The sequence below is a fragment of the Capricornis sumatraensis genome, chromosome 3 (genome assembly GCF_032405125.1).
Source record: "Capricornis sumatraensis isolate serow.1 chromosome 3, serow.2, whole genome shotgun sequence".
In the NCBI taxonomy this organism is placed as follows: Eukaryota; Metazoa; Chordata; class Mammalia; order Artiodactyla; family Bovidae; genus Capricornis; species Capricornis sumatraensis.
In genome coordinates, this window is record NC_091071.1 from 106,414,021 (window position 1) to 106,426,486 (window position 12,466).

At 36.7% G+C, this 12,466-nt stretch overlaps 1 protein-coding gene across 1 annotated transcript in view; it reads left to right on the plus strand.

Moving 5' to 3' along the window:
- The window catches only part of ZRANB3 (zinc finger RANBP2-type containing 3), a 289,988-nt gene that overhangs the window by 199,383 nt on the left and 78,139 nt on the right, over window positions 1–12,466 (plus strand). Inside the window, exons 7-8 of the mRNA XM_068969046.1 lie at window positions 21–192; window positions 1,371–1,487. Coding sequence (XP_068825147.1) covers window positions 21–192; window positions 1,371–1,487 — 289 coding nt within the window. The remainder of the gene's footprint in view (window positions 1–20; window positions 193–1,370; window positions 1,488–12,466) is intronic.

A 12,466-nucleotide genomic window follows, 5' to 3' on the forward strand; every position in this document is an offset into this window, starting at 1 on the left:
TTTTTTCTTAATACTAACAGATATTTTGGTAAAAGACCTCAGTGGGATTGCAGAGGGGCATCAAATCTTAATGAACTTCATCAGCTATTAAGTGACATAATGATTAGAAGATTAAAGGCTGAAGTTTTAACCCAGCTGCCCCCTAAAATCAGACAGCGTATTCCATTTGATCTTCCATCAGCAGCAGCCAAGGTGAGAACCCATGTTTGAAAGTCTTACCTGAAATCATTTTAAATTATAATATGAAAGATTGCACATATTTCATATTTCACAGAAGGAAAAAATTCACTGTCTTAAAACAGCTTTAATTAATAAAGCCATATGAATTGTCTTACATCATTTCAAGAAAAGAGCAGGAAGAATTTAAATTTATTCATCAAATAATGTGAAAAGATTCAGTATCTCAGTCTTTAAAAAATATATTTCTGCTGAATGGTGAAAAAAACACTTCAATTGCTGCATAGACTTAGTACTAAGAATTCTAAGTATTTGTAGGATGTGAAGCCCAGTAATTAGCAAGAAAAGTTCAGTTTCTTGCTCTTAAGTACACGTAGCTGTCTCCTAGAATAATTTGGTTGCATCCCCTGATTCTGGAAATCTTAAAACTCTGTGACCATGTTGTAGGATGTGAAGTTCAACTTACTAGAAAACCAAAATTGTGTTTTTCCCAGCCCTTATCACGTTTACTTTTGGGGAGTACGATGCTTGTGTAATCTCTGAAATTTCTTCAAATCTGGACATAACTATCAGCAAATACTACTTATTGCCTTGTTTTATCTTGAAAGCTTAAAATAAGCATTTAGTATATTAAAAAAAAAACACTGAGCAATATAAGTAAAATAAAAGTGGTCTTATTTCCTGTATCCATTTTTTTAAGAAAAGAAAAAATGTCAATATCATATCACTTTTTTAATGTGACAGTATTCTCCAAGTCTTAAGGCTTATTTAAATAAAATCATAGCATTAAATTAAATACTCTGGTACCATATATATTTTTGCTACTGTGCATTGTTTCTATTTTTACTTAAAGTTTTTATTTTATTTAAATTTTTTCTTAAATTTTTATTTTTTGCTTTACTAAATGTTCCTTTGTAAGAGAAGGCTGCAACTGTTTGATTTATGGTGTTAGCAAAGGGCTTGGTTTTCTCCCACACCTAGTCATTGCTTTCTGTCATTAGCACAAACACGTGTCTGACTTGCCTCCACACTGATGTTTTTAAATGAACACACTGGTATCTTTGAGAATTTATATATATATATGTGTTTTTTATATATTAAAAAAGAAAATAAGTAGGACATGATTCATTATTACATTATTTGCTGTCATTTTTATACTGTATTTCTAAACATTGTTATTTTCTCCTACATAGGAATTGAATTCCAGCTTTGAAGAGTGGGAAAAATTAATGAGAGCTCCATATTCAGGTGCCACCGAGACTGTCATGGGGTTGATTACTCGCATGTTTAAACAAACTGCTATTGCCAAGGTACACATTACCTGACCATCCTGTGTTTGTGTTGATACAAGTTATTTAATGTATTTAATTTTTTTAAATTAAGCAACCTAGTTGCATACTGCATCATGTCTTTGCCTTTTAATTTAAGTATTTATCATGGAAAAATTCAGACATAATCAAAGTAAACAGTATAATGAGCACTGTTATACCTGTTCATAAGTATATATATTCATATTCATATATATAAATGTGGAGTAGGATTGTGGTGCTTATTTATTTGGCTGCATTGGGTCTTAGTTGCAGCATGTGGGATCTTTGTTGTGTTATGGAGGGTCTTTCATAGTGGGGCACAGGCTCTCGTTATGGCTCACAGACTGTCTAGTTGTGGCATGCGGGCTCAGTAAGTTGTGGTGTGAGCTTCGTTGCTCTGCAGCATGTGGGATCTTAGTTCCCCAAAAGGGATCAAAGCAGTGTGCCCTGCCCTGCAAGGCAGATTCTTAACCACTGGGCCACCAGGGCAGTCCCCTCTACCTGTTCATATATTGATCCTTTTCTTTAGATGGATATATTTTGATGAGGGAGTATATTTTATGCTTTCTCATTGAAAGGACTTACATGTATTCATCATTTTTGCCAGCTTTTGCCATGGTCTTACTACGAAATGGCTACTAGTAATCTTTTTTATATATCAATCATTTTTAGTTGGTATTATGTTTTTACATTCCTCCAGATATAGTTGTGTTTACATTCTGTTTGTCCTAAAGTGCAAGTTAGAGTGTTAGTTTTTAAATCTCAGTATGACTATCAGATAGATTCATCACACATTGTTTGTTGCTGTTTTTACCAGGATCATTCAACTATATGTGAATTATACCCTAAGAAACCTCTTTAAAAAATTATGTTGTAAGGGAAATCTCAGATTTGGAGAAAGATGACATGTTAGCATTAAACTTATACATGCTAACCCCATGGACTGCAGCATGCCAGGCTTCCCTGTTCATCACCAACTCCTGGAGCTTACTCAAACTCATGTCCATCAAGTCGGTGTTGCCATCCAACCATCTCATCCTCTGTCATCCCATTCTCCTCCTGCCTTCAATCTTTCCTAAAATCAGGGTCTATTCCAATGAGTCAGTTCTTTACATCAGATGGCCAAAGTATTGGCATTGTATCAGGTGGCCAAAGTGTTATATCACTCTAGTTTCATGTTTTTCAGAATGTCACAAAAATGGAATCTCATAGTATATAGCTTTGTGTCTGGCTTATTTCACTTAGCAGAAAGTTTTTGAATATTCATCCATGTTTTTGCATGTGAAATTAGTTTTTTCATTTTCATTGCTGAATAGTATTTCAATATATGGATATATTAATATTTATATATCTATATTAATGTAACAATTTTTAGAACTTCCTTTACCAGTTAGTGGTTATTTGGAGTCGTCTCAATTTGTGCTTTTATGAACACGTCTATTATAATCATTCATGTGCAAGTCTTTGTATGCACACATTTTCATTTGCCATGAGTAAATAACTGGAACAAAGACTGCTGGGTCATATGGAAAGCATAGGCTTAACTTCATAAAAAGCTGCCAAATTGTTTTTCAAAGTGTATAGCATTTTGCATTCCAAGTGTCAACATAGGAGAGTTCCAGTGTCCTCCATCTTTGTCAGCACTTGGTATTGTCAATCTTTTTTAAAATTTTAGTTATTCTTTTTGGTATGGGTGGTGTCTCGTGGTTATTTTAACTTACCTTTTCTTAATGTCTAATGATATTGAACATATTTTCATTTGCTTTTTAGCCATTCATTTTCTTTTGTAAAGTGTCTGCTCACATCAACCCATATTTATACTGGGTTATATGAGCCCTTGATATATCTTAGAAACAAGTTCTCTAACGTATCTGTCATTTACAAATAATTATTCCAAGTCTGTGGATCCATTTCTGTTTTCTTAACATTATCTGTTTCAAGAACAGAAATTTTAAGTTTTGAAACAATCATATTTATCAATTATTTCTCTTCAGTTCAGTTCAGTTTCTCAGTCATGTCCCACTCTCTGCGACCCCATGGACTGCAGCACACCAGGCTTCCCTGTCCATCACCAACTACCAGAGCTTACTCAAACTCATGTCCCTCGAGTCAGTGATGCCATCCAACCATCTCATCCTCTGTTGTCCCCTTCTCCTTCTGCCTTCAATCTTGCCCAGCATCAGGGTCTTTTCCAATGGGTCCATTCTTTGCATCAGGTGGCCACATATTGGAGTTTCAGCTTCAGCATCAGTCCTTCCAATGAATATTCAGGACTGATTTCCTTTAGGATGGACTGGTTGGATCTGCTTGCTGCCCAAGGGACTCTAAAGAGTCTTCTCCAACACCACAGTTCAAAAGCATCAATTCTTCGGTGCTCAGCTTTCTTCATGGTCCAACTCTCACATCCGTACATGACTGCTGGAAAAACCACACCTTTGACTAGATGGACCTTTGTTGGCAAAGTAATGTTCTGCTTTTGAATATGCTATCTAGGTTGGTCATAAGTTTTTTTCCAAGGAACAAGCGTCTTAGTTTCATGGCTGCAGTCACCATCTGCAGTGATTTTGGAACCCAAGAAAATAAAGTCTGTCACTGTTTCCATTGTTTCCCCATCTATTTGCCATGAAGTGATGGGAATGGATGCCATGGTCTCAGTTTTCTGAATGTTGAGTTTTAGCCAGCTTTTTCCTTCTCCTCTTTCACTTTCAAGAGGCTCTTTAGTTCTTCTTCACTTTCTGCCATAAGTGTGGTGTCATCTGCATATCTGAGGTTATTGATATTTCTCCCAGCAATCTTGATTCCAGCTTGTGCTTCCTCCAGCCCAGCATTTCTCATAATGTACTCTGCCTATAAGTTAAATAAGCAGGGTGACAGTATATAGCCTTGACATACTCCTTTCCCACTTTGGAACCAGTCTGTTGTTCCACGTCAAGTTCTAATGGTTGCTTCCTGACCTGCATACAGATTTCTCAGGAAGCAGGTAAGGTGGTCTGGTATTCCCATATTTTGAAGAATTTTCCACAGTTTATTGTGATCCACACAATCAAAGGCTTTAGCATAGTCAATAAAGCAGAAGTAGATGCTTTTCTGGAATTCTCTTGCTTTTTTGATGATCCAGCAGATGTTGGCAATTTGATCTCTGGTTCCTCTCCTTTCTAAATCCAGCTTGAATATCTGGAAGTTTATGGTTCACGTATGTTGAATCCTGGCTTGGAGAATTTTGAGCATTACTTTGCTAGCATGTGAGATGAGTGCAATTGTGTGGTAGTTTCAACTTTCTTCGGCATTGCCTTTCTTAGGACTGGAATGAAAATTGACCTTTTCCAGTTCTGTGGCCACTGCTGAGTTTTCCAAATTTGCTGGCATATTGAGTGCAGCACTTTGACAGCATCATCTTTCAGGATTTGAAACAGCTTAACTGGAATTCCATCACCTCCACTAGCTTTGTTCATAGTGATGCTTCTTAAGGCTCCTTAAGGCTCTAGGTGAGTGATCACACCATTGTGGTTATCTGGGTCATGAAGATCTTTTTTAGACAGTTTTTCTGTGTATTCTTGCCACCTCTCCTTAATATGTTCTGCTTCTGTGAGGTCCATACCATTTCTGTCCTTTATCGAGCCCATCTTTGCGTGAAATGTTCCCTTAGTATCTCTAATTTTCTTGAAGAGATCTCTAGTCTCTCGAGGAGACTATAAATCTCTGAATTATGTATTCACTTTTTTTTTTAAATTGCACTAGGTCTTCATTGCTATGCATGGACACTCTCTAGTTGTGGCTAGCCAGGGCTACTCTTCGTTACGGTGCACTGGCTTCTCATTGTGGTTGCTTCTCTTGTTGTGTAGGGGCATGGACTTCAGTGGTTGCAGCATGTGGACTCAGTAATTGTGGCTCATGGCCCTAGACTGCATGGGCTTCAGTAGTTGAGCACACAGGTTCTAGGGAGCAGGCTCAGTAGGTGTGGCACACAAGCTTAGTTGCTCTGTGGCATGTGCAATCTTTCCGGACCAGGAATCGAACTCATGTCCCCTGCATTGTCAGGTGGATTCATATCCACTGTACCACCATGGAAGTCCTCAATTTTTTCTTTTATGTTTTTTGAGTCCTAATTGATTTTTGCTTAATCCAGATTCAAAAAGATTTTCTCCAATGTTTTCTTCTAGAAGTACTATAACCTTACATTTATAGTTTGAGATAATTTTCTTTAAATATTTGTTTATTTGTTTGGCTGCACCTGGCCTTAGTTGCAGCGTGTAGGATCCAACTTTCTGACTAGGGATTGAACCCAGACTCCCTTCACTGGGTGCATGGAGTCTTAGCTACTGGACCACCAGGGCAGTCCTGAGATAATTTTGTGTGTGTGTGTGTGATGTAAAGTAAAGGTTGAGGTTCAGTTTGGTTTTTGTTTTTCTTACATATGGATTTTCATATTGTTCCAGCCTTCTTTGTTGGAAAGGCAGTTTCTCCCTTATTGAATTATCTTGGTACTTTCATAAAAAATCACTTGGTTATGTACGTATAAATCTGTTTCTGAACTCTGTTCTGTTTCATTGATCTATGCATCAGACCTTAGAGGAATACTACACTGGCTTGATTTACTCTATAATAAGGCTTGAAATCACATAATGTTCACCTCTACTTGATTCTTTTTCAAAATTGTTCTGTCTCTTATATGTCCTCTGCTTTTCCTTATGATTTATAGAATTAGCTAGTTTAATATATATAATTTTCATTGGAATTGTTTTGAATCTACAGTTTGTAAGAATTGATTGTCTTTAAATTGAGATATAGTCAACACAGTTTCTATTAGTTTCATGTATATGACATAATTATTTGATATTTGTCTATTGCAAATTGATTATCACAAGGTGTTCAGTTAACATCCATCATTATATATACTTGCAAAATTTTTATCTTGTGGTGAAGACCCTTAAGATTCACCCTTTTAACAAACTTCAAACATACAATAATAGTGTTATTAACTATTATTACCATGCTGTAACTACATCCCATGAGCCATTTATTTTATAACTGGAACTTTGTACATTTTGACCTCTTTTACCTATTTCACTCTCCTCCCATTCTTTGTTTTGCTTCTGTCAACAACCAATCTGTTCCCTATAGTGTGAGCTTGGTGGAGGGGAGGGTAGGTAGTTTGTTTTTTCAGATTCCACATATAAGTGAGATCCCAAGGTATTTATACTTTCCATAGTAGCTATACCAATTTTCATTTCCGCCAGTAGTGCACAAGGGATCCCTTTCTGTGCATTCTTGCCAGCACTATTTTTTTCTTCCCTTTTTTGATAATAACCAGTCTAACAGATGTGAGATGGTTTTGAATATTCTTTTCTTAATATTATTGAATCTCCTGATCCATAAAAAGAGTTTCTTTCTCCTTTGGTTTAGGTCTTAAATTTCTCCCAGCAATGTTTTCTAATTTTCTTGAATACATTTTGTTAGATTTCGTTCTTGGTATTTCATGTCTTTTATGCTGTTGTAGATAGTATTTTTAAATTTAAATTTCTACTTTTTCATTGCTAAATATAGATTATTGATTATTATATATTGACCTTTTATTTTGTAATCTTACTACACTCACTTATGAGTTCTTAGGACGTTTTGGTAAGTTCTTTGGGATTTTGTGCATAGATATCATTTTGTCTGCATATAAAGATACTTTTTCTTCTTCCCTGTAATCTGTATGCCTTTTATTTTTATTGCCTATCACATTGAAGGAACAGAAGTATAATTTTGAACAGAAATGGTAGTGTTAAATAACTTTCCCTTGCTGCTACTTTTAGAATGAAACCATTCAGCCTTTTGCCATTAATTCCAGTGTTTTCTTTAAGATTTTTATTGATGCTCTTTTTTAAACTGAGAAAATTTCCTTCTTTTCCTAGTTTGTTGAGAGGAGAGATGAGACATAAAAAGTGTTTTCCTTCGTCAGAACAGTGTTAGTTAGAAGGTAGCTACCAGAAAAGTGGGTAAGAAGAAGACAGCTAAAATGTAACAAAATTATGCAAGGTAAGTGTCCTTGATATTTATCCTAGAGAAATGAAAACTTAGGTTTTACACAAACATCTTTACAGGAATTTATTTATAATAACCAAAAACTTGGAAACGACCCAAATACCCTTCAAACAAATTGTAGTACTTTAATATAATGGAATATTCAATTAAAAGGAATGAACTGTTGACAAATGCAACAAATTGCATGAATCTCAAGAACATTGTACTAAGTGACAGAAACCAGTATCAAAAGTTTACATACATCATGGCACCATTTTTACATTTTCAAAATGATAGAATTATATGATATGATAGAATTACAATGATAGAAAATATCATTATTCCCATGTAATTTTCTAGTTTTGAATTGTACTATAATTATATAAGAAATGATATATGTATCTTCTCATTAGGAGAAGCTAGGTTAAGAGCACAGGGGAGCTCTATAGTACCTTTTCAACCTCTCATGTGTCTAAACATTTCAAAATAAAAGTTTTAAAAATGTATATAGATAGTAGACAAGGAACCTGGAGGCTACAGTTCATGGGATCACAAAGAGTCAGACATGACTGAATGACTGCAACACACAGTAGACACAATAAAGTAATCTGAAGACAGAAAAAATTCACATTAATCCAAAAGAAGGCAGAAAAGGAACAAAGAATAGCTACATCAAACAGAAAACAATTTGGTAGGTTTAAATCCAGATTTCTCAATAATTGCATCAAGTGTGAATGCTCTAAACCCAGCAGTTAAAAGACAGTAACTTACTTTGGCCACCTGATGTGAAGAGTTGACTCATTGGAAAAGACTCTGATGCTGGGAGGGATTGGGGGCAGGAGGAGAAGGGGACGACAGAGGATGAGATGGCTGGATGGCAACACCTACTCAGTGGACATGAGTTTGTGTGGACTCTGGGAGTTGGTGATGGACAGGGAGGCCTGGCTTGCTGCGATTCATGGGGTCATAAAGAGTCGGACACGTCTGAGCAACTGAACTGAACTGAACTGATACACTCAATATAATGCTAATCGAAATCCCTGTAATATTTCTTATACAGATTGACAAACTGAATGTAAAATTTATGTGGCAACCAATATAAGTCACTTCCTGTAGCCAAAATAATTCCAAATGAAGTTGGAAGACTCCCACCATATAATATAAATAGTTACTATAACACTGCAGTGGTATAACGTTGCAGTGGTAAGACTTTGTGATGTTGGCATAAGGATAGACATTTAAACTAATGAACCAGAGAAGAGAGCTTAGCAGTAGATATTCATCAGTTCAGTTCAGTTCATTCGCTCAGTCGTGTCCAACTCTTTGCGACCCCATGGACTGCAGCACGCCAGGCTTTCCTGTCCATCACCATCTCCCAGAGCTTACTCAAACTTATGTCCATTGAGTCAGTGATGCCATCCAGCCATTTCATCCTCTGTCATCCCCTTCTCCTTCTGCCTTCAATCTTGCCCAGCATGACAGTCTTTTCCAATGGGTCCGTTCTTTGTATCATGTGGCCACAGTATTGGAGTTTCAGCTTCAGCATCAGTCCTTCCAATGAATATTCAGAACTGATTTCCTTTAGGATGGACTGGTTGGATCTGCTTGCTGTCCAAGGGACTCTCAAGAGTCTTCTCCAACATCGCAGTTCAAAAGCATCAATTCTTTGGTGCTCAGCTTTCTTCATGGTCCAACTCTCACATCCATACATGATTACTAGAAAAACCACACCTTTGACTAGATGGACCTTTGTTGGCAAAGTAATGTCTCTGCTTTTTAATGTGTTGTCTGGGTTGGTCTTAACTTTTCTTCCAAGGAACAAGCGTCTTAATTTCATGGCTGCAGTCACCATCTGCAGTGATTTTGGAGCTCAAAAAAATAAAGTCTGTTGCTGTTTCCATTGTTTCCCCATCCATTTGCTGTGAAGTGATGGGACTGGATGCCATGATCTTAGTTTTCTGAATGTTAAGTTTTAAGCCAACTTTTTCACTCACCTCTTTCACTTTCATCAAAGAGGCTCTTCAGTTCTTCACTTTCTGCCATAAGGGTGGTGTCATCTGCATATCTGAGGTTATTGATATTTCTCCCAGCAATCTTGATTCCAGCTTGTGCTTCATCCAGTCCAGCATTTCATGATGTACTCTGCATTTAAGTTAAATAAGCAGGGTGACAATATACAGCCTTGACGTACTCCCTTTCCTATTTGGAACCAGTCTGTTGTTCCATGTCCAGTTCTAACTGTTGCTTCTTGACCTGCATACAGAGTTCTCAGGAGGCAGGTCAGGGGTCTGGTATTTCCATCTCTTTAACAGTTTTCCACAGTTTGTTGTGATCCACTCAGTCAAAGCTTGGAGATATTCATACTGATCTTAAGAAAGGGCACAAGATAATAGGGAAATGATAGTCTTTTCAACAGCTGGTACTAGGGCAGTTAGATAAGCAAAAGGAAAAATAAATGAGCTTTGATCATTATTTCGCACCATACATAAAAATTAACTTGAAGCGAATCATACATATATAAAAGTAAATTTGTAAAATTTTGGTAGCATACATATTTTAAAATATCCCATCCTTTGAATAGGAACATTTTTTTGGATAGGAAGATATTTTTTAGATAGGATACAAAAAGCACATTCTTTAAAGGAAAAGCAAATGGGACTCAAACCCTTAAAATTTATGTTGTTCAAAAGTGTTACTCAAACCCTTAAAATTTATCGTGTTTGGAAGTGTTACATATGAAAGACATTGTGGCATTGAAAATGCAAATGCAAAATATAGATGGGAAGAAAATATTTGCAATACATCCCCCCAGTTCCATTTTCCCATATCTTAATTTTTTGTTTGATCAGTGTTCATTGTTTACACTATAATGACTCTGTTAAACACTTCACAATTGAGCTACAATTACGTTTCTTTTCTTTGACAACTGTTGTTTTTCTTAACGTTGATAACTGTCTTGTTTTTCATTTGTTTGCTTGCTCACTTAGCTTTCTTTGTTCTTAGTACTGACTGTCGAACACAGCTTAAAAGAAAAGAATATGCATGAGAACCTTTTAGATAAATTCCTGCATTTGATAAGAAACCCAACTGGAAGTCGGAAGTGTTGATAGGCATGGGTGCTACGTCACTTCAGTTGTGTTGACTCTGCAACCTTATGGACTGTAGCCCTCTAGGCTCCTCTATCCTTGGGATTCTCCAGGCAAGAATACTGGAGTGGGTTGCCATGCCCTCCTTCAGGGGATCTTCCCATGTCTCCTGCTGGGAGAAGCCTTTATATATTAGAACAGTTTAGATAATTTCGTGCGTATGGTAAGAAACCCTAGTTGGAAGTCAGAAGTGTTGATAGTCAATAGGAAGTTGCACCTAATTCTTAGAATCCTTGAAGAAGAGTAAAGAGAGGAAAAGTTAGTTGTTCCAGCTTGGAACATATTCCCAAAGATTATTGGTAGAAGAAGGCTACCCCGACTTCTTAGATTTCAGTCGTTTTACTATCCCTGCCCATTAGAACCTCTGTCCTCAGCCACCTATGTAAGTTGTAACTGTTATGTCTATTCGTGTGCTGTAACCAGAAATAATTAGTTCATAGCATTACCAGATTGGAATTCTTAATATATTGTCCCCAGAAATATTATTGGTATCCAATAGAGTCCAAAGTAATTATAGATAATACAGTTTACCCATGTTGTAGTTGTAGGTAACATTGAGGGGAGGTATCTTACATTTAATATTGTTTCCATGAGAAAATGTGTTTCACAGTTCTCTCAAATCTATCTGTTAATGAACTTTTAAAATACCACACATTATAAATTGGTAATTGTGTTGTGTGCTTACTAATGTAGCTTCCTTTCTTTGGCTAAGTGTTTTCCTAACTAATTCAGCAAATATTTATCGAGTGCCTACTATGTGGCAAGGATTATGCTTGGTGTGAGAGAGGCATGGTGAACAAGACATGGTGTCTATCTCTCAAAGAATTTGGAGTCTGTTGGGGAAGACAGTAAAAATAAATGTTCAACTACAATAGAGCATATTGAGTGCCTGAAAAACAGGATATTGAAGAGGGACGTGGGAGAAAACACTTGGTCAAGTCTTGGGGGTTCAGGATTCCAAGGAATGAACAAGTAAGATGTGTAATTATCCTAAGGGTTCTGAGCAATCAGATATTGTGGAATAGAGTAAAATGATATGATTTGCACTTTACAAAAAGAAGAGTAGCTACAGGTATGCCACATTTTGTTGAACCTCGCTTTATTGCACCTTGCAGATTACATTTTGTTGTTGTTGTTGTTACAAATTGAGAGTTTGTGGCAACTGTGTGTCAAACAAGTCTTCTTGGCATTATTTTTCCAGTGGCATTCAGTCACTCATGTCCCTGTGTCACGTTTAGGCAATTCTCATAATATTTTAAACTTCGTCATTATTATTATGTTTGTTACGGTGATCTCTGATGGGATCAGTTATCTTTTGTAATTCTTTGGGGGTGCCTCAAACAGTGTCTGTATATGCCAGTGAACTTAACCAAGATATTTGTTTGTGTTCTGACTGCTCCACCTCTGTCTATTCCTCTGTCTCTCTCTCTCCCCTCAGGCCTCCCTATGTCCTGAGACACAACAGTACTGAAATAGGCCAGTAAATAACCCTATAATGGCCTCAGCAGCGTTCAAGTGAAAGGAATAGCTGCACATGTATCTCTTTACATCAAAAGTAGGAACGATCAAGCTTAGTGAAGAAGTCATGTTGAAAACTGGTGTAGGCTTGAGAGCTAGGCCTGTTGCACCTAATAGTTAGCCAGGTTGTGACCTCAAAGGAAGAGTTCTTATAGGAAATTAAAAGTGTTGCTCCAGTGAACAAAACTGTCTTACTGATGATATGGGAAAAGTTTTAGTGGTCTGGAAAGACAATCAAACCAGTCACATCGTTCCCTTAAGCCTAAGCCTAATCTAGAGCAAGGCCCTAACTCTTCAATTCTTTGAAGA